This window comes from Chlorocebus sabaeus, chromosome 11, assembly GCF_047675955.1.
Source record: "Chlorocebus sabaeus isolate Y175 chromosome 11, mChlSab1.0.hap1, whole genome shotgun sequence".
NCBI classification, from domain to species: domain Eukaryota; kingdom Metazoa; phylum Chordata; class Mammalia; order Primates; family Cercopithecidae; genus Chlorocebus; species Chlorocebus sabaeus.
In genome coordinates this window covers 116772104-116795178 of record NC_132914.1, presented here as the reverse complement: position 1 = coordinate 116795178, position 23075 = coordinate 116772104, and the positions used below count along the sequence as shown (strand labels likewise).

General features: G+C 44.3%; 1 protein-coding gene and 1 long non-coding RNA gene across 5 annotated transcripts in view; one reads left to right on the top strand and one right to left on the bottom strand.

Moving 5' to 3' along the window:
* The window catches only part of TMEM233 (transmembrane protein 233), a 45100-nt gene extending 24375 nt beyond the window's left edge, over positions 1-20725 (bottom strand). Inside the window, exon 1 of the mRNA XM_008004896.3 lies at positions 20270-20725. Within this exon, the coding sequence (XP_008003087.1) occupies positions 20270-20455 (186 nt within the window). The 5' untranslated portion in view covers positions 20456-20725. The remainder of the gene's footprint in view (positions 1-20269) is intronic.
* The window catches only part of LOC119623777 (uncharacterized), a 213796-nt gene continuing 209746 nt past the window's right edge, over positions 19026-23075 (top strand). For all 4 annotated transcript variants that reach the window (XR_005239825.2, XR_005239827.2, XR_012094602.1 and 1 more), the window contains exon 1: positions 19026-20122. This is a non-coding gene — a long non-coding RNA (uncharacterized lncRNA). The remainder of the gene's footprint in view (positions 20123-23075) is intronic.

Genomic DNA, 23075 nt, shown 5'->3' with positions numbered 1-23075 from the left:
TTTTCCTCCAGGTCCATTGTCTGTTCACCTATATTTGTGGTGTTTGGACATTACCAAGTTCTTTTCTAAGCTATAGAGCTCATCGTTTCATAAACCAACCACCATTATTTGAGTGTGCTAAGCAGCCAGTTGCTGTCTCTCTTCTTCCTGCAAAGTATTTTAAAAAGAAGGGACTTTACTTTCTTTCTGGTTTCAATTTTCCTCTGTGATACAAATGGATCTTAGAGTATAGAACAAGAGCATAGTCTAACGTTCTAAGAATTCATGACACTTCACTCTTAGAATATAGAACACATGGGTTCTCATCACATACTTTATAAGGCATGCAGGAGTCTCCTGCAGTGACTCTTCTCTTTGCTAGGGGCCTAGGCTCATGTTGGCAAAATGGAATAACAGTGTTCAGGTCTTGACCAGATGCCTTGAACCAGTGAAGGCCACACTTTGACAGAAGAGTGAGCAAGTTTCTGTCTTCTGTAGTAAATGCTAATGATCTCATGGTCACTGCAGCTGGTTATTTGAAACTTATTTATACATGCCTTCCCTGAATGGACACATGATACCTAAATACCCACGGGAGGAAAGTTGGGCAGGAGTCAGAAGTGAGGGTGACCGTTTCTATGCTGAACCTCAAAAAGGTTGCTGTGGGGGACAGCAAGACAGTCATGAAGCTGTGCAGTGGAGACTCCCAGGCACCTGTCAGAAGGCACAGGCAACTCCTGGCATCCACACCTCAAAGAAAAAGAGTCCAAAGTAACCCCATAAATTTTGATAACTGGCACTGAATACTGATAGGTCTAATGTTCTAGGAATTCATGACACTTCACACCAAACTGCAAAGCTACTCCAATGCCCTAAGCCAGGAAAATGTGGAAAGTACTTTGTCCTTTCCTTCTGGTCTTTAGATCAGAACTCTTGCTACATCTCACATGATACCCTGGATGAGACAGCAGTACCTATGGGATTGCTGCCAGTGTAGACCGGAGATGAAACTCTCCAAAGTTATATTTTTATATCTCCCTATATTCATGGTTCCCAATTCTAGCTGCACCTTAGAATTACTCGGTGTGGGAGGCTTAAAAAATTCCTACACCCAAGTTCGTTCCCAAACCAACTGATTCAGGCTATCTGGGGGTGGGACCCCAGCGTTGGATTTTTTTTTTTGAAAGCTTTTCAGGTTATTCTGAGGGGCAGCCAGAATTGAGAACCACTGTCCTAGATGGACAGCCATTCATTAGTTCATTCATTTAAAACCTACTTCTTGAGTATCACCTGTGTGCCTAGCACTGCTCCCTGCCCTCATGGGGCTTACTTTCTGGTAGAGATAAAAAATAAATAAACATGCAAATAAATAAGGTGAATACATAATATTATTAAGGCAAAGAAGGTAGGGTGGAGGAGGGAGATTGTTTTAGCAGAAAGCAGGTAGACTGAGACCTGAAGGCTTGTGAAGAAGCCAGGCCTGCAGAGAGCAGAGGGGAGAGGATGCCTGGCAGGGAGGATGGCAAGTGCAAAGGTCTGGAGGGGGGAAACAAATTTTTTATTGAAGGTTCCCCCAAAAATGCAGTGTGGCTGAGCTGTAGGAATGAAAGAGAGAGGAGACGGGACAACAAAGGAAAGAAAAGAGAGGAGAGAGAGATGAGATAAGGCCAGAGGGGAAACCAGGAGTTATATTAGTCATAATAATGAATCATCATATTAAAATAATAGTTAATATTTATTGAATATTTATTCTGTGCCAGGTTCTGGACTAACCACTATATGTGCTTCATATAATTGGTTCCTTACAATAACCCCCATGGAGATAAAAGTAATCTTAGCCCCCATTTTACAGATGAGAAAACTGAGACTCAGAAAGAGGGACATCAACAGTCAAACAGTGTTTCTGTGTTCAAAAGCAACTTTCTAAGGAGACTACAAACATAAGCAAAAGTTAGTGCATCCATCCACAAAGCCCTTAGGATAACTATTTTATTATGCCCAAAAGAACTTAAGAGCAAGATTTGATGCACTGTTTGATGCATAGCACTGGGTAGATGACTTGACTTAAATTTAATAAAAATTTGGTTACTGATAGAGAAATTAGGGCAGGTATATCTAAGCTGTGCTACTAATTTCACTGTCAAAAATTCATTTTCTTTTTGTTCTTGCCTCTCTCTCTCTTTCTCTCTTTGAGATGGAGTCTCACTCTCTCACCCAGGCTGGAGTGCAGTGGTACAATCTTGGCTCACTGCAGCCTCCGCCTCCCACGTTCAAGCAATTCTCCTACCTCAGCCTGCCAAGTAGCTGGGATTACAGATGCACGCCACCATGCCCAGCAAAATTTTTTTTTTTAATTGTAGAGAAGGGCTTTCACATGTTGGCCAGGCTGGTCTTGAACTCCTGACCACAGGTGATCCGCCAGCCTCAGCCTCCCAAAGTGCTGGGATTACTGGTGGGTACATGGGATTGGAACATTGTGCTTCCTCAGCTCTAAAGCCTTCCGTTGTCCCCTATTTCCCTGGGAGAAGCTCACATTCTTCATTCTGCCCTTCCCAACTCTGTATGGGTGGCCCCTGCAGCCTCTCTCATCTCATTTGGAGCCTTTTCCCTTGCTCACTGTCTCCCCGTTTCCTGTCCCCTGTTTGTGTCCAGGTCATCTCCTCTCTACTCGTGGCCCTCTTCTCTCTGTGTCTCATGTGGCCAGCATCTCCTCATTCTGGTCTTGGTTGACATGTTGGCACCTTCAGGGCAGCCTTCTCAGGCCTCCTCATCTCTTCATTTTTTATTTTTTGAGACAAGGTTTTACTCTGTTGCCCAGTGGTGCAATCATAGCTCACTGCAGCCTCAAACTCTTGGGCTCAAGCAGTTCTCCAGCCTCAGCCTCCAGAGTAGCTGGGACCACAGTGCACGCCACCACGCCCGACTGATATTTTTCATTTTCTGGTAGAGACAGGGTCTTGCTATGTTGCCCAGGCTGGTCTCAGACTCTTGTGCTCAAGTGATCATCTTGCCTCAGCCTCCTAAAGTGCTGGGATTACAGGCATGAGCCATTGTATTCAGCCAAGTCCCCACATCTTAAGTAGGTACTGTGACCATAGTCAGTAGGTTATGACTCAGCTCCTGGTTTATTTCCTTCGTGACTCTTGACGCAAGTCACAGTCATTTGATTCAGTGGCCTGTTGACTTTTGAGTGTTTGTTCTGCCACCTGACTGTGAGCTCCGTGAAGATGCAGACCATATCTCATTGTATTCATTGCTCCAGTGCCTAATGGAGGGTCTGACACCTAGCATTCCTTTAATATATATTCCTGATAAAAAAGAAAAAATTCATACAGCCAGGTTTTCATTTTCCAACCTGTAGCCCTGCTTTTTAAAATTATTTAAACAGGCTTCTTAGGAATTTGCCCAAATATCTAGCCATTTGGACAGTTGATGATTACTGGTATGTAAAAAGAATTCTTGGTTGACCAAACAGTTGAAGATCCATTTCTATGATCCTAAAAGGATTAATTTTGTTACCTGAATCTTTTTTTTTGTCCTCCACACTACTAAAAAATCAGATGATCTACAGATCTGAGAGACTAGATTAATTTTTTATCTTTCAGTTGATTTTATGCAAGAGTCCTGTAGACTGGACTTAATTTGGATCTTGAGTTTCCCAAAGGCAAGAGCTATAGTGGTATCCACCAATTGTTTTATAAAGTGGAGAATTTTCCATTAGATTGAAATTCGGGAACCATAACCAACATCTTGGGGGTTAAGGTTTTTTTTTTTTTTTTTTTTCTCTAATACTGAAAGACATTACATCATGGAGGTTGAAGGTGTGGGCTCTGAGCCAGTCTGTCTGGGTTCCATCCCAGTTTTGCTACCTACTTGCAGAATCATGAGCAAGTCAACTAATTGTCTGTACTGTATTCTCTGCTTCTGTAAATGGGGATGGTGATTTTTTAAAAAAGTACTTACTTAATGGAATTTCCTGGCAGCTTGAATGGATGAATACACCAAAAGCTCTTAGCATAGTGCTTGGCACATAACTAACAGTTAATAAATGGAAACTATTGTCTATTTTCAGCCATCAGAAGGCAAAGAGTAGGTCTAATGTGACATTTCTTGGCAACTAAAACATTGTATGACATTTTTCCTATGTATTTATTCATTCATTAGACACTTATTAAGCCACTACTACATACTGGTACTGTTGTAAGAACTGGGAACACCAGCCATGTATGGTCAGGCAGACAAGGTCCCTGCCTTTGAAGAGTTGAAGGAGCCATACCATTAGCACTCAAACCTATCATTAAAAACTTCCAGACAGGGAGAAGTGCTATGAAGGAAATAAGACAGAACCTTATGGTAGGGAGCAACTGGTAGACTGTTTGGTCTTCATTTGATACTACAGATTTACTGATGATTTTCTTTTACGTGGAAACTACCCCCTCCCATCCGCAGCTGCCAATATTAGTGTATGTGTATGTAAATTGCACCATGCCCCATTTTATTACAGACAATGTTATAAACTAGATATATGGTTCTTTCTTTAATATAATAACAGCAGCTGAACCCAAAGGAAAATCAAGCCTTATAGGGAAGGATATAAAACTTAGTTTTCCTCTGGCTAGCCATATGTAGAAAGCTGAAACTGGATCCCTGCCTCACACCTTATACAAAAATTAATTCAAGATGGATTAAAGACTTAAATGTTACACCCAAAGCCATAAAAACCCTAAAAGAAAACCTAGACAATACCATTCAGGACATAGGCATGGGCAACGACTTCATGACTAAAACACAAAAAGCAATGGCAACAAAAGCCAAAATAGACAAATGGGATCTAATTAAACTAAAGAGCTTCTGCATGGCAAAAGAAACTACTATCAGATTGAGCAGGCAACCTACATAATGGGAGAAAATTTTTGCAATCTCTCCCTCTGACAAAGGGCTAATATCTAGAATCTACAAAGAACTTAAACAAATTTACAAGAAATAAACAAACAATCCCATCAAAAAGTGGGCAAAGGAGATGAACAGACACTTCTCAAAAGAAGACATTTATGCAGTAAACAGACACATGAAAAAATGCTCATCATCACTGGTCATCAGAGAAATGCAAATTAAAACCCCAGTGAGATACCATCTTACACCAGTTAGAATGGCAATTATTAAAAAGTCAGAAAACAATCAGATGCTGGAGAGAATATGGAGAAAAAGGAATGCTTTTACACTGTTGGTGGGAGTGTAAATTAGTTCAGCCATTGTGGAAGACAATGTGGCGATTCCTCAAGGATCTAGAACTAGAAATACCATTTGATCCAGCAATCCCATTACTGGGTATATGCCCAAAGGATTATAAATCATGCTACTATAAAGACACATGCACATGTATGTTTATTGTGGCACTATTCACAATAGCAAAGACTTGGAACCAATTCAAATATCCATCAATGATAGACTGGATTAAGAAAATGTGGCACATATACACCATGGAATGCTATGCAACCATACAAAAGGATGAGTTCATATCCTCTGCAGGGACATGAATGAAGCTGGAAACCATCATTCTCAGCAAACTATCACAAGGTCAGAAAACCAAACACCACATGTTCTCACTCATAGGTGGAAATTGAACAATGAGAACACTTGGACACAGAGTGGGGAACATCACACACTGGGGCCTGTTGGGGGCTGGAGCCTGGGGGAGGCATAGCATTAGGAGAAATACCTAAAGTAAATGGTGAGTTGATGGGTGCAGCAAACCAACATGGCACAGGTATACCTATATAACAAACCTGCGGCCGGGCGCGGTGGCTCACGCCTGTAATCCCAGCACTTTGAGAGGCCGAGGTGGGCGGATCACAAGGTCAGGAGATCGAGACCATGGTGAAACCCCGTCTCTACTAAAAATAGAAAAAATTAGCGGGGCGCAGTGGCGGGCGCCTGTAGTCCCAGCTACTCGGGAGGCTGAGGCAGGAGAATGGTGTGAACCCGGGAGGCGGAGCTTGCAGTGAGCCGAGATTGCGCCACTGCACTCCAGCCTGGGCGACAGAGCTAGACTCCGTCTCAAAAAAAAAAAAAAAAAAAAAAAAAAACAAACCTGCACGTTGTGTGCATGTACCCTAGAACTTACGAAAGTATAATAATAATAAAACAAAAACAAAAACAAAAAACCCTTAGTTTTCCGCCTTTTTTTTTTTTTTTTTTTTTTTTTTGAGACAGGGTCTCATTATATCACCTGGAATGCAGTGGTGCGATGATGGCTCACTGCAGCCTTGACGTCCTATGCTCTAGTGATCCTCCCACCTCAGTCTCCCAAGCACCTGGGACTACAGGCACACACTACCAGGCCTGGCTAATTTTTTTTGGTTTCGTTTTTTGAGATAGAGTCTCGCTTTGTCGCCCAGGCTGGAGTGCAGTGGCGCAATCTCGGCTCACTGCAAGTTCCGTCTCCTGGGTTCATGCCATTCTCCTGCCTCAGCCTCCTGAGTAGCTGGGATTACAGGCGCTCGCCACCACACTCGGCTAATTTTGTTACTGTATTTTTTGTAGAGACAGGGTTTCACCGTGTTAGCCAGGATGGTCTCCATCTCCTGACCTCGTGATCCACCTGCCTCGGCCTCCCAAAGTGCTGGGATTACAGGCGTGAGCCACTGTGTCTGGCCAATATTTTGTATTTTTTGAAGACGGGGTTTTGCCATGTTGCTGAGGCTGGTCTGGAACTCCTGAGCTCAAGCAATCCACCTGCCTTGGCCTCCCAAAGTGCTGGGATTACAGGTGTGAGCCACCGCACCCGGCCTCCTCATTTGTAAAATGGGAATAAGAATATTTATGCACAGGGCTGGGCACAGTGGCTGACACCTATAATCTCGGCACTTTGGGAGTCCAAGATGGGGGAATCACAGGGTCAGGAGATTGAGACCATCCTGGCTAACATGGTGAAACCCCATCTCTACTAAAAATACAAAAAAGTAGCCAGGCATGGTGGCACATGCCTGTAGTTGCAGCTACTCAGGAGGCTGATGCAGGAGAATCACTTGAACCCGGGAGGCAGAGGTTGCAGTGAGCCAAGACCACACCACCGCACTCCAGCCATGGTGACAGAGCGAGACTCTGTCTCAAAAAAAAAAAAAAAAAAAAAAAAAAGAAAAGAAAGAAAAGAAAAAGAAAAGAATATCTATGAACAGGTTGGTTGTGTTGGTTGTGAGGCTTAAATGAGATGATGGCAGTAAAGGGGCCTGGCATTATCTCACTTAGTTTTGAAAACTGCAGAGAGGTTGACATTAATATTCCCATTGTATAGGTGGGAAAACCTAGTCTCAGAGAAGTTAGGATAAGAGCAGAGCTGGGATTCAGACTTAGGAGTTGAGTTCAGAGCCTGGCCCAACATGATGTTTGCCTTTGAATCTGTACCCCCACCCAGTGTACATGTTGGGGGCTAAAGGAGAAACTACAAGCAAAAATGGAAAGCATTTTTGTGAAAAACTCTGAGATACATAAACAGGCCTCTAAGGTTCACAAAACAGTGAAAGAAGCAAGGGCCAGAAAATCTACAAAAAGGAGGGAAAATATTTGCAATTCACATATTTATGAAGTATTTGTATCTAGTATATATATATGTGTGTGTGTATGTGTGTATATATATACACACACACATATATCTCTTAAACTCAACAATAAAAAGATGAACAACCCACTTAAAGAGAGGCAAAGTCTCCAAATGGACATTTCTTTGAAGAATACAAATTGCCAGTAAGCACAGGAAATGCTCAATATCATTAGTCACTAGAGAAATGCAAATAAAAACCTCAAAAAGATACTACTTTGCACCTACTGGGATAGCCACAATAAAAAAGATAATAACATGTGTTATTAAGGATACAGAGAAACTAGGACCCTTGTACAGGGATGGTGGGATTGCAAAATTGTGTGGGTGCTTTGGAAATGGTCTAGCAGTTCCTCAACAAGTTAAACATATCGTTATCATACCACCCAACAATTCCACTCCTAGCTCTATACTTAAGAAAATTGAAAACATAGTTCATACAAAGAAGTTGTTCATGAATATTCCTAGCAGCATATTTTTAAGAGCCAAAAAATGGAATCAACCCAATGTCCATCAATGAATGAACAGAAAACCACAATATGGAATATCCATACAATAGAATATTATTCAGCCTTAAAAAGAATGAAGTACTGATTAATGCTACAACATGGATGAACTCTGAAAACGTGATGCTAAGTGAAAGAGGACATATATGAAAGATCACATATTGTATGATTCCATTTATAAGAAATACCCAGAATAGGTAAATCCGTAGAGATAGACAGTAGATTAGAGATTGCCAGGGGTTGTGGGGATGAGTAGTGACTGCTAATGGGCTGTATTAGTCTATTCTCATGCTGTTACAAATAAATATCTGAGGGTGGGTACTTTATAATAAAAGAGATTTAATTGACTCACAGCTCTACATGGCTGGGGAAGCCTCAGGAAACTTACAATCATGGTGGAAAGCACCTCTTCACAGGACAGCAGGAGAGAGAATGAGTGCCAAGTGAATTGGGGAAGAGCCCCTCATAAAACCATCATATGTCGTGAGAACTCACTCACTATGATGAAAACAGCATGGGGGAAACCACCCCTATGATTCAATCACCTCCCACCAGGTCCCTCCCATGATAGGTGGGGCTTATGGAAACTGCAATTCAAGATGAGATTTGAGTGAGGACACAGCTAAACCACAACATTCCACCCACGGCCCCTCCCAAATTTCATGTCCTCACATTTCAAGACACAAAAATCATGCACTTCCAACAGTCACCTGAAGTCTTAACTCATCCAGCATTAACCCCAAAGTCCAGATCCAAAGTTTCATCAAAGACAAGGCAAGTCCCTTCTGCCTATGAGCCTGTAAAATCAAAAGCAAGTAAGTCACTTCCTAGATACAACGGGAGTACAGGCATTGGGTAAATACACCCATTCTAAATGGGAGAAAGTGACCAAAACAAAGGATGAAAGTCCAAAATCCAATAGGGCAGTCATTAAACCTTAAAGTTTCAAAATAATCTCCTTTGACTCCATGTGTCACATCCAGGTCATGCTGATGCAAGAGGTGGGCTCCCATGGCCTTGGGCAGCTCTGCCTCTGTGGCTTTGCAGGGTATAGTCCCCGCCCTGGCTGCTTCCATGGCTGGTGTTGAGTGTTGTGGGCTGCACCAGGTGCATGGTGCAAGCTATCAGAGGATCTACCATTCTGGTGTCTGGAGGACAGTGGCCCTCTTCTCACAGCTCCACTAGGCAGTGCTCCAATGGGGACTCTGTGTGGGGCTCTGTCCCCACATTTCCCTTCCACACTGCCCTAGCAGAAATTCTTTTTGAGGGCTCCACTCCTGCAGCAAACTTCTGCCTGGACATCCAGGCATTTCCATACATCCTCTGAAATCTAGGCAGAAGTGAGTTTTCTCCCTTTCTCTGTCTCTGTCTGTTTCTTTCTTTCCCAGTGACCCCTCCTTATACTCCCTTCCATCTGTAGACTTACATAAATTTCTGAACATAGTCTGATTTTTTTTTCCAGGTGCAAGAAACTCTTTTTATATAGACCAATATTGTTTTAAATTTCAAACTCCTAGATAGCAGGCTCCCATCAAAATAGCTTGATGTATGTGGGCACTTAGCAAATATTTTTAGGAATAATATCTGAGTTTTTGGATGACTTTGGGATTTCTAGTTTGGGTTTTGTTTGCTCCTGTTTCTACACCTGAAAGTGGTGCTGGGAATTCTGAGACTGGGCTTCCAGACTACAAGGTGCATTTTCTTTTCAGCACCGTTGATTCATTCATGCTTGTCTCTCTTCTTCTTGGGCTTTTGGGCTTTTTCTCTCCATAAATATTTTCAGGACAAGTAAGAATTGGCCTTTTTGGCTGTCTATCATTAGAGCCAAAAGCTACGGAGGAATTCTGACAGGCTTGATTGAGAGTATTGTATGATACTTCTTATATTGATGCGGGTAAATCTGTTAAAAGAGAAAGCTTCTAGAACAATAAAAGCTGTTTTCTATCAAAGAGTAAGGCAGGGCCAGATGTGGTGGCTCACGCCTCTAATCCCAGCACTTCAGGAGGCTGATGGGGGTAGATCCCTTCAGCACAGGAGTTCAAGACCAACCTGGGCAACATGGTGAACCATCTATACAATAAATACAAAAAAGTTTAGCTGGGCATGGTGGTGTGTGCCTATAGTCCCAGCTGCCTGGGAGGCTGAACTGGGAGGATCAACTGAGCCTGGGGAGGTCAAGGCTGCAGTGACCTGTGGTTGTACCACTGCACTCCAGCCTGTGCAACAGAGTGAGACCCTGTCTTAAAAAAAAAAAAAAAAAAAAAAAAAAAAGGAAAGGCATAGCTGTCTGATTACAATGCTTCATGGGTGTAAGGACTGTCATGTTTGATTTTGTTGGAGAGGCTTACCACATTTCTGAGCCTCAGTTTTCTTAAGGATAAATAAGGAGGACAGCTTTCTTATGTACCTTGCTGGGATTTTTGCAAGGAACAAGTGAATTGTGTCAATATGAAATGCTTTAAAAAGTAAAGACAAATGTATAAATGTTACAATAATAATAATAATAGAAACACTAAACTACTATAAAAATTACCCACAGCAAAGAACAAATAAAGTTATCAAAGAGGAGTAAAATAGAGAAAGTCTCCTTTAGTTTGGGGAATAGAAGATATGATACAAAGGGTAAAGGAAACAAAGACAAGTTCCTGAATTTCACCTGCAGCAAAAAAAAAAAAAAAAAGAGTGAGGGAGGAAGGAAATTAGCAAAAGTTTGACTAGGGAGACTCATTAAAAACAGCCAACTTAGCCAAGCATGGTGGCTCATGCCTGTAATCTCAGCACTTTGGAGGCTGAGGCAGGAAGATCACTTGAGGCCAGGAGTTTGAGACCAGCTTGGGCAATACAGGGAGATTCTGTTTCTACAAAAAAAAAAATTTAAAAGTTAGCCAGGCTTAGTGGCTCATGTCTGTCATTCCAGCACTTTGGAGACTGAAGTGTGAGGATCACTTGAGTCAGGATATTGAGGCTGCAGTGAGCCATGATTGCACCATTGCACTCCAGTCTGGGTGACAGAGTAAGATCCTGCCTCAAAAACAAAAACAAAACAGAAAAACAACAAAAACAAATCAAACCCAAAAACACCCAAGTTGGAAGAAAGGGGGAGAGGTGGGTCTACAACGCAAGAATGTTAAGGATGGATACCATGCAATCTTCCCATATAAACAGCAGCTGTACTCATTAAAATGAGAACCAAGGTATTATTAAGAACAGTATTTCCCAAAATGTGTGCTGTGGCATATTAGCCTTGTGATCCAAGAATCCGGGAAAATGCTCAGTAAATGCCCTATACTATACTATTCCATTAAAGAGCCATAATGCATGGTGGTTTGCCAAAGGCTCCAAAAAGCTCCAAAGGAAAGAAAAGACTTAACTTTTGCTCAACTCAGCATTTGGTTTCTCAATTTAATCCTCTCCTGCACCTGTACCTTTTTTGGTAAAATTTGTTATCACCAGACACAACCAGTTTTCTGAGAAGCAGCATTTTGGAAAGTCTGGCTTAATTCTTGAACGTGCAGACCTGGACATTCTCAGATATGTTCAGGCTCACATTTCTGGATGAGGGGCTTTGAGCTGAAGAGTGTCCTGCCCTGAACTAACAAACTGAGAATAAAGACAAATTTCCAAACGTGGACCCACTGGTCTGCAATGTGAGCATATTGGTGAGCTCTGGAGTAGCCAGGAAAATTATCTTTGGGAACTAAGCCTTGGCCAACCTCTCAGTGACCCTTGGCATTTGCCTGAGTCTCCTGGATATTTTCCAAAGAAGGTTTTGGCAGGAATGCAGAACACAGTTGGGGAAGGGAAGCAAACCCTCAGAGATAAAGGTAGGAGCAGACTTTGGCCTGTGTAGTCATTAATTCATTAATTCATTTATTCATTCATCAAATGTTTGTTACATGTGGACTTCATGCTTGACATTGTGCTAGGTGCTGGGGCTAACAGTGTAATCTTAAGGGGCTCACATACACAAATCAGTGCAAGGAAGTAAAGATGACCTGAGAGGAAATCTGTTCAGAGTATAGAGGGCACAACCTTGAGTGAAAGAGAGGAGGAAATCAAAAAAGGCTTCATGGAGGAGGTGATTTTCTAGCTGAGCCTTGAAAGAGGAGTGGAGTCTGCATTTTAACAAGATCCTTAGGTGATTAAAGTTCTAGGATGTGAATTCTACCTGGGCTCCCCTTGATGATTATTTGAAGGTATTCTTCAAAGTCATCATTGACATTCACACATAAACCAGAAATAGTTTTCTTACTAATTAATGACAAGCTCTAACTTAACCATAGCCTTTTTGGCCAACTCATTTAATAGCTGCTGTCTTGTTCTCTTATCTGCCACTCATCTGGGCAGATAATGACTTAGGAGTCATTAGGAGTCAGATAATGACTTAGGAGGAGAACTCAGAAGTTCTATCTGAATTTCTTTCTTTTTACTTTTTTTGTTTGTTTATTTTGAGACAGGGTCTCATTCTGTTGCCCAGGCTGGAGTGCAGTGGCATGATCTCGGCTCCCTGCGATCTCCACCTTCTGGGCTCAAGTGATTTTCCTGCCTCTGCCTTTTGGGTAACTTGGACTACAGGCACTCACTACTGTGCCCAGCTATTTTTCTTTTCTTTTTTCTTTTTTATGTAGAGACGGGATTTTATCATGTTGCCCAGGCTTGTCTCAAGCTTCTGAGCTCAGGTGGTCCACCCCCGTCAGCCTCCTAAAGTGCTAGGATTACAGGCATAAACTACCATGCCTGGCCCTATTTTTACTTTTTATTATGGAAAGTTTTAAATGTATACACAATTTGACGGGGTAATATAATAAATCCCCATGTTCCCATAACCCAGCTTCCACTGTCATGCATTAGTGGCCAATCTTGTTATATCTCTATCCCCACATATTATGTTATAACAAACCCAGCCTTTACAGCATTTCATCAGTAAATTTAAATGGCTCTTAAATTGTATTTTTTAAAATTAGGAGCACACAGATTCACATCTTGAAATAGACATAGTCTGTACCACCAATGATCTGAAAGGACTCTAAAAACAGTTTAAATTCTAGATTCTCAAATACCAAATGTCAGTGGCCACCAAGAGGCAAAACTTACGAAAGTAACTGATGAGGCAGGGCTGCTGGGGAAATGTGCATATTTGCAAAATCTATGGGTATCTGGAACGCGACCTTCCCATGATGACACACTTCGGACAGGGTCGTCGTCATCTGGAACCATCTGAATGCTCTTCAGAGCTTCAAGCAAGAAATTCACAAGAAATAAGTCACAGGGGTCTGTAATTTTAATACCCCATTTCTCATGTGACAACCTCAGCTGTGGAAAGAGCCAGAGAACATTGGGAGAAGTGACAGGGAGACAGCCAATGAATCAGCATTCGGTGCTCCACCTAGCGGGCAGTGTCAAGCCCTCTGGATCAGTTGCCTGCACCAAGACCTGTTATTTCCAAGTTCACAGACACACACGATCTTCCCCCTACACCTAGCTGAAGTTCACCTGAAGCAGTTTTGACAGACGAACAGCCAAAACTGTATTTCAAGCTCTGGTGGAGCTTGGGTCAGATGGAAAAAACACGTGGTTTGGTTTGTTTTTCATCCTGTGAGTATTTACTGACCACTGACCTTATCATCCACAGCAGGTACAGTCAGACTTGGGGCATGGCTGTGGCTTACGGTGCCGGCCCACAACCAGATCATGGGTTGTGACAAAGCCTTCAGACCAACCATCCATTATCAACTGCATCTTCTGTGGGTGTGAGAGACGGGTTGCCTTGTTTTCAGGAGCATTTGTCTGTCTCTTTTCTGTGTCCAGTCCCTTTTCTGGATCCCACGTCTTTTTTCTTGACTTACTCCCTTCTTTTTGGGAGGCACATTCGCCCATGACTTTCTGAGAAAAGATGTATGCCAGACAATTTATTTGAGACCTTAAATGCCTGGAAAAGTCTTTATTCTTCTCTCTCCCTTGAATGATTATTTAGATGGGTCTAGAACTGAAGTTGTGAATAATTTTCTTTTAGGATTTTTGAAGTCATCTTTTCACTATTGTTTAGCCTTCAGCATTCCTGATAAGAATTCTGAAGCCATTATTAATCCATATGAGCTTGTTAATGGGTGGGTGGATGGCATCCTCTCTCTGGAGGACTCCTAAAGATTTTTTCTTTTGGACTGGTCACATCCTTGAAGAGAAATTCTCCAATTTCTGTTCAGGAAACCAAGTTGGGGAAGGAGCTTCCTTGTTCAACATTGCAGCTTTCCATGAATCTCGTTTTCAGCTTGGCACCTAAACTCTTATCTCAGCTGTGCCTGGTGTCTACAGTCATTCTGTTTAATCTTACCACAGAGAAAATCTCTAATCTTCTGAGATGGTGAGGAAGTGGGGGCCTGGCTGTGTGGGGTGGTAGGCGATCTCTGGCAGTTCCACGACTTCATAAACAGACTTTCAAAGATTTTTCCTACCCTTTATTCCTAACATCAAAGGCAGTGTCTTCAGCTAGTACCTCTAATTTCTGAGCTTTCCTAGAGCTTTGCAGAGAAAAATGACTTTCTTCTTGTTGGCTACTATTTGTACAGGATTTACATTTCAGTGTCACCTACTATGCAAAATTAGTTGATGTCCAACCAGCTATTTTGCATCATCTAAGATTTTGTCACCACACTCATTTCTGCTTCTGTTTTCCTAATTTGTCCTTGAGTGTTTATATCATTTTAAATTCATTTACTACCATTTTTTTTTAAATTCTGGGCACATATAGGTATATACGTTTATGGGGTACATGAGATGTTTTGATACAGGCATGCAATGTGAAATAAGCACATTATGGAGAATGGGGTATCCATCCCCTCAAGCATTTATCCTTTATGTTACAGACAATGTAATTACACCCTTTAGGTTATTTAGAAATGCATAATTAAGTTATTATTGACTGTAGTCACCCTATTGTGCTACCAAACAGCACTTACTATCATTTTAAGTGGTCTTAGAAGGGGTGGGAGCAAAACAGGTATGTTCAATATTTCATGATTAATCAAAAGTCCTCTTTGCTTATTTGTATGTGTTTCAGTTTGGCATTAATATTTACCTTATGCTGCAACAAATTTTTATTCCAGTGACATGTCTACTATTGGTCATTGTTTTTATTCTTATCAAATTTTCTAGTCTCAATAAAAACAGAAAAACTGGAAAAGGTAATGGCTTGTATCTCTAGAATAGACATATCTTCCATTATCATCACCATCATCAAATCAATACTTATTGAATTCTAGCTGTGTTCTAAGCAGTTACCTGAAAACTTTTGACTTTTATTATCTAATCTCCACAATTGCATTTGGGTAAATACTATCACAACCCCCATTTTACAAGGTGGAAAAACCAAGCTTCAGAAAGATCGAGGCACTTGCATAAAATCATAAGCACATCAAAGAAAAGGATTTGAACCTTAATGGTTGGTCTCTAGACAGGTTCTCTAGACAGGGATGTGTGTAAGACATCACAGGCAATGGTGTGCTTGGGAATCTCGACCATTCCCCATGAAGGCATTTAGAAATGTGGGAGCATCTGTGGTGGTCTCAATGATTTTGGGGTGCTACTGGCATTTGGTGGAAAGACTCAAAGTACTACTGTTCTGCCATGCTATGAATTGTTCCCCAATGAAGAATGGGCAAATCCCCACACACCTATTGGTAGGTGTGAGAGAGAAGTGCTAATGAAAAGCTTATAAGCCACCCGGTTAAAAGTCATTGGTTATTTTGTATCCATGATTAGAGTGACCAATTGGTTCAGTTTTGCAAATGATTCATCATGATGTCATCAAGAATTGAGGGCTGGCACAAACTCGTCTTCTGAGTAAGGTAGCAAATTCCAGTGACAAAACCAATAGACAGTGAACTAACCCTAAATTTGCCAACACTCTTGCAGCTTGCCTAGAGCCCCACTTCTTTGAGATCCAGGAGGGCAGAGACCTTTCTGATCTTATTTGCCACTTGATAGAGACAAAGGAATAGCTGGAATAGAGCCTGGCACCTAATAGATGCTCAATAAGTACGTGCTGAATAACAAATAAATATTCTTTCTCCAGGGTCGAGGGCCACATTAGGAAATTATGGGGTTCTTTTACAGGGAATAAACAGATAGCCAGGGATGGGTGGGATCATGACGAATGAGGCCTGAAAGCCAGCTTGGGCTCCTCACCAAGCTATGTGCCCTGGTGGAGGGTTGTGTCTGCATGGAGAAAATGTGCCATATTCAAATTCACGCAAAGATGCAATATGAGCTACCAGGAACCCAGTCTAGGGAGAAATTCTTGAGATATGCGTCTCTCACATTGAGGTTAAGTATGCTTTCAACAAATAGACTTTCAATACATAGAGGAAGCAACACTTCTCTGTCCCTGACAACGCTTGACCTGTCAACACCCAATACAACAAGACATGTTGGACTAGAGTTCATCTGCAGTGTGCCACCTCCTAACCCCCAGGACCCCAGGACTCCCCTGGAGATACATGGGGTGGTAGAAAGAACACAGAAATCTACAACTTGAACACTCTTCTTGAATGTGTATTTTTCCAAAGTAGTTTTCTTTGCCAGCACCTACTCTAATTTGGTGATTTTATAGAAAGCTTCTCAGGCTTGGTTTAATAAATATTTAAGTATTGATTATTTTGAGATCGTTGGCTCTTTTTTACCATTCTGGAAACTAATTATTTTGAGCCTTGCCAATATATCAATTTGCGTCATCCTACAGTGCTTCTTCACTGGGATGGTCTTGGTATTGCGAATGTGTCCATTCTTCACTGGGAGACAGCCCTTAGCATGGCAGACATTAGTACTTTGGCTCTTTCCACCAAATGCCAGTAACACCCCAAATCATTGAGAGCACCACAAATCATAAATTACAGAGAAGTGAGAGTTGAAAATAGCCAGGACTGAACACCACAAGAGACCCTAGGGGAAGCAAACGCCTGGCAGAATTGGTCTCCCACATTCCTACTGCACATCCTTCCTCTTCCTCTTTGTCCTTTGTCCTTTGGAGTCCTTGTGATGAAACTGATCAAGCCCAGAGCTGCACTATATCAATGGGAAAACACTTCCAGTACCTTAGAGAAAGTGCAACGGAAGGGCATAGGACACACCATTTAGAATTTCTGTTTGTTTTCGTATGTAACATGATATCTCCAAATTCCAAATCTATACATCTGTCTGACAATTATTGCATGTACCGAGCATAGTGCTAACAGCTAGAATGCTTTGTTTTGTTTTGTCCTTACAACAGTTTTGCTCATCTTAAAACAGCTTTCACATTCCCATTTTATAGATGAAGAAACCAAGGGTTTAAAAAGGTATAAAACCTGGCCAGGCTCAGTGGCTCACCCACCTAATCCCAGCACTCTGGGAGGCCGAGGCGGGCGGATCACTTGAGGTCAGGAGTTTGAGATCAGCCTGGGCAACATGGTGAAAGCCCGTCTCTACTAAATATACAAAAATTAGTCGGGCGTAGTGGCCTGCATCTGTAATCCCAGTTGGTTGGGGTGGCTGGGGTGGGAGGATCGCTTGAACCCAGGAGGCAGAGATTGCAATGAGCCAAGATTATGCCACTGCACTCACTCCAGCCTGGGTGACAGAGCGAGACTCCGTCTCAAATAAATAAATAAATAAATAAATAAATAAATAAATAAATAAATTAAAAAGATACAAACTTGTCCATAGTAAACTGTCTCCAGCGTCTGTTCTGGCAACAGAATAGTCTCTTATAAAACTGAAAAAGGCCTGGGGGAGGGAATGGGGAAGAGGGGATTAGAAAAGGAAGTTTCAATTCAAAGCATGTGCAAACCTCTTCTCCCAGGGCATACCAAGCAGCATCATTAATATCTGACCTGTCACTACCAGCTGGAGTGCCAGCTCATTTCAGACCAATGAGGGAAAAAGGCTTTGCACGCAGTTTTCTAAGTGGCACTGGAAAGGGGTGAATTGGCTGCTTCATTAATAAACCAGGATAGAATGTGGGCACCAGTGCCAGCCAGACAGTCTGCTGCTGCCTGGAGAATTTGGCTGCAGCATCGTTTCCAGACTCTCGGCAAAAAGAGTCAAGACCGGATATATGGGGATAGGAAGGAAGGGAGGGAGGAAATTGGCTGGTTGGTCTGAAGGAACCGGATGCGACGGCTGCCGGGCCTCCAGGATGGGAAAAAAAGATTAATGATTCATCCACACCATTAATTCATGCATGCATTCATGTCATAATACTTATTAAGCATCTACCACGTGCCAGATTTTCTTCCAGATGCTGAAGATACAGGAACCGACAAATATTCCTGACCTCATAGAGCTTATATTCTAATGAGAGGGACAGACTGTAAACATACAAATAATTAAAATGCTATATCAGATGGAAAGAAGTAATTTGGTCAAAAGGCAGCAGAGAGGAAAGAACAGAGCTTGCGCGGGGTGGGTGGGTGGGGGTCCTGATTTTAAACAGCAATCACAGAAGGCCTCATGAAGTGACATTTAAGATTTTGTGAAGATACCATGCTGGGCGCTGTTCTAAGCACTTAACAATTATTATGTCATGAATGCTCCCAACAACCCCAAGAAACATGGCTGTGATTATTCCGGTTTTACAAAGAGACTGAGGTTCAGAGATGCAGTGACTTCAGAGATCACATAGCTAGAAAGTGGGAGAATTGGGATTTGAATACAGGCTTGACTGAACTTCAGCGGCTGCGCGCGCTTTCATGTCGGCGCAGACGCCGTCCGCAAACTGGTTTGGGAAAGGGCAATTTACGGCTGCAAGTGACCTCGCAGGAGCCTTGCAGGTGACCACGAAGCGAATGTGTGCCACCACCCGTGGGCAAGTGTGGGCGGACTTGACGGGGGACGGGTGGTTCGCAATTTTCACCGCGCTGAATCAGGGCTCTGCGTCTGTGGCCGGGGAGTTCAGTGGCCCAGCTGCAGGCGAGGTGGGCCGGTGGGGGAGGGGGCGCAACTGCAAGGGTTGTCCCGGGACAGTGCCGGTCCGAACCTCACCCCGCCGCCACCCCCGGGCCAGCTGCTGCAGTCAATAAGGCGAGGACCTAGCAGGCGCTCGTCGCCTTCCTGGTGGGGTTCGCTCGGGTGTTCCTACTAGGGTTGAAGAGGGCTAGGGAGCTGAGCTCCGGAAGGGCGGACGGGAGGCCCCAGCGGCCACTCCTAGAGAGGAGGGCAGCTCGGGAGGCCTGCGCGGAGAGGGCGGGCGGAGCCGCATGTTGCGTGGAATTCCCCAGTTCATTCCCGGGAGAGCTCTGGGCGCAGGACAGAGCGGTGGAGGGGCGCCTGGGAGCCCTGGGGGACACCAAGAGAGGCGAGGTTAGGGCCAGTGCGCAACAAATAGGGAGGAACTACGACGCACTGGGTAGAAAGAGTAAGAGAGGCGCGCCCATTTTGCTGGTGAGGGGGGCACACGGGGAGCCCAAGAAAGACCTAAAGAGGTAGCGGGTGTAAGGCAGCCTCGGGCGCGTTAAAAAGCGGGTGCCGGAGGGAGGCAAGGAGAGGAAGCTAGGTGTAGGAAGAAGCGAGAGGACACCGTTGCCTGGACAGAGCGTGCCGTGCCAAAGAGCAGAAACAGGGGGTCAAGGAGAGGGCATCAGGAATCGCCTGGGGACCCCCCGGAGAGTGGCGGAAGCGGTGCCGTTGGGCGCAGCAAAGAGAGAAGGGAGCACAGGCTGAGATAGAGACAGTCCCGGCCGCTGGAGCGCAGGAGCCCCCGGTGCCGCAGGGAAAGGAACGTAGAGCCTGCGCGCTCTGGGAATGCACTAACTGCTGCCCGCTAGGGTGGCGCGCATTGGGGCTCTAGAAAAGAGGGTTGAGAAGCCCCGGGCAAGTGCCTAGGAAGGTCAGAGGAGTCAGCAAAGTCCACGGAAGAACTTCCCCGGGTTGGAGAGGAAACGCACCCTGGGAGCTAGAAAGAAGCGGAAAGCTAGCCTGGGGGAAGCTTCATCAGGGCTCCGAGCACCACGAGGAGTGCAGAGGAGGTGCTGATGATTGCGGGGAGACCTCTGAGAGCCTGAGAAAGGTGAGGAGGATGTGCGAGGACAAAGAACTCCTAGCGCGGGTGGGGCCGTGAGGAAGGGAGCCGCAGAGAGCGCGCGGAATCCCCTGCAGGGGCTCAAAGCCGCCCGGGTCTCTCCTCCCCGGCTGCCTCTGGCCCTGATTCACTCACCATGATGGAAAAGACCAAAGCCACGATGTTGATGGGGTACGCAGGGCAAAAACAAGAGACGATGGTGAGCCACAGGTAGTTCTTGGGTGTGGGCACGTCCTCCTCGGTCTTGTCATCTTCAGTGTTGGCCTCGGGACTGCTGTCCAAAGCTCTCTTGAAGTCCGGGCTGGGGGCGTACTGAGACATGGGCGAGGCCGGCGGTGCCGGGAGGGCGGAGGAGCTCACGGTCTGTGTGGTCTGGGGCTCTGGCCGCCGGCTCGAGGCGAGGCTCTGAAAAGCCAGCGGCTCGGGGCTCAAGGGAGACGTGACCTCACCCCTTCTGCGTCCTCTGCCAGCACCCGCCCGGGCTCAGGGACCCGGGCCAAGAGCCTCCCCACAAGGAGGAAGGGAGGGAAAGGAGTGAGGGGAGGCGGGGAGGACAGAGAGAGCGTCAGCCTGAGAAACGGGACGGGCAGTGGAAGGCATCCTACTGCCTGAAGGACACACCCAGACACCGTCGGAGGGACGCACAAACTCACACTGAAAAGTCTGGAATAAAAGGAGGCTCAGAGAAGGAGGACGCAAAGGCCCATTAAGTTCCAAATTGGCCAGCCCGCGGGCTGAAGATGACCTGCTCATTTTTAAAAGCCACTTAATTCTAATACATTTAGATGGTATAGGACCAACCCTATCCAGTTGGCAACAGACTCACTACTTCCTCTTGACTTCAACGTTTTACCTTAACTCTCTGGTGCCTTGGCATTTGATTTGTCTCCTGTGCCTCAGACCTTGAACACTGAGCCCCAGGAATTTCTCCTCCCCCCAGCCCCCTGCCCCAGATGGGGTGGGAACCAGGTGCCCAGCTTTGGCCTCAAAGTTTTCCACATTCTACTTGGGGCTCAAGAGACTGGAGTCCAGTATAGTCAGTCAGTGGGCACTGCCCTGTCCATGCCCGTCCAGGTGCCCATTCTTTCCATTTTTCCACCTGCAGGACCCCTGGGGAGAAATGCAGGTAGATCAGGCTAGCCTAGGCAACCTAGATGGATAAGTGAGTGGGTTGGGGAGAAGAACAAGGTATCCACTTTGGGGACTAGAGCGAGAAAAGCAATTGTATCGGTGTCTAAGCTACTCATGAGAGGTCGTGTGGACCAGAACTGAGGCTCGAATCCAAACAGAACTGGGAAATTGTCACTTCAGGAAAGCCTCTTCGTCTTGCTAAGCCCCTATTTCTCCATCTGAAAAGGCGGAAATAATAATAGTCCCTGCCTCATAAAGTCGTAGTGACTCTTCCATGAGATGGTACATTATCCAGGTAAATCCATGTGCTCGATAAGTATTAGCTATTATTAGCATGCTATTTCTCCTTATATTCTGAAACATAATAGTGCATTATACAGTATCCTAAACCTGATATCCCTTGCAAATATTTCACCAAAAATCCAGGTATTCTGAGCTGCAGGACCACAAATAAATGAAAATAATTTGATCATGCAGTGTCAAAAGCAATTGCTCGCATCATCATACTCGAAACTATTAATCATCTTCTTGGCTTTCTCAGAACATAAGCTGATTGCCTGGGAGATTCTCACTTATCTCATGAGCCATGCTTATTTTGTTACCTGCCTCCCTCATTGGACTGCACACTCCCCGAGAGAAGGGGTTATCTGGCTCATCTTTGTGTCAGCATCTGGCACAGTTCCTGGTACAAGGGATGTGCTTAGTATAGCTTGCTGGGTGAACACACAAAGATGAAATAGTACATTCTCCACCATGCCTTCTTTTTCATTTTGATGGATTAATGAAATGGGAATAACTAAAAGATTAGATTCATCTACTGAATTCTCAACCAAGTCTTTGCATTGGCTGTTCCCTCTTCCTCAACTGCTTTTCCCTGGCTGTCACATGGCTCCTCCTCCTTCTTTCTTTTTTTTTTTTTTTCACTTTGAGACAGTCTCACTCTGTCACCCAGGCTGGAGTGCAGTGGTGCGATCTTGGCTCACTGCAACCTCCACCTCCTGGGTTCAAGCAGTTCTCTGCCTCAGCCTCCCGAGTAGCTGGGATTACAGGTGTCCACCACCACACCCAGCTAATTTTTGTGTTTTTAGTAGAGGTTTCACCATCTTGGCCAAGCTGGTCTTGAACTCCTGACCTCGTGATCCACCCGCCTTGGCCTCCTAAAGTTCTGGGAGGTTCCTCCTTCTTATTCCTCAGGTGACAGCTTAAGTCACTTCCTCAAAGAGAGGTCTTCCTTGTCGATTTATCTAGCGTAGGTCTCCATCCTTATTTTATACTTGCCAGCTTGTTATTTGTGTGTGTGTGTGTAGTGTGTGTCACAATTGTAATTTATTTCTTTACTTGTTCACTGTCTGTTCTTTCTCTAGACTATAACCTGTCCGACCTGTTCAGAACTATATTTCCAGCTTTAAGAATTGTTCTGGTGCATAGTAGGAATGCAAGAAATGTTTCTTAAATGAATTGACCAAAATTACCTGGATGTATTGAAAAAAATGATTTTCAGGTCTTGATCAAGACCTACTTGGATTAGAATTTTCCAGGTAGCACCCCAGAAATCTGTACTTTTCTTTTGAGACGGAGTCTTGCTCTGTCACCCAGGCTGGACTGCAGTGGTGCGATCTCAGCTTACTGCAAACTCTGTCTCCCGGGTTCACGTCATTCTCCTGCCTCAGCCTCCCGAGTAGCTGGGACTACAGGTGCCCGCCACCATGCCCAGCTAATTTTTTGTATTTTTAGTAGAGATGGGGTTTCACTGTGTTAGCCAGGATGGTCTCAATCTCCTGACCTCGTGATCTGCCTGCCTCGGCCTCCC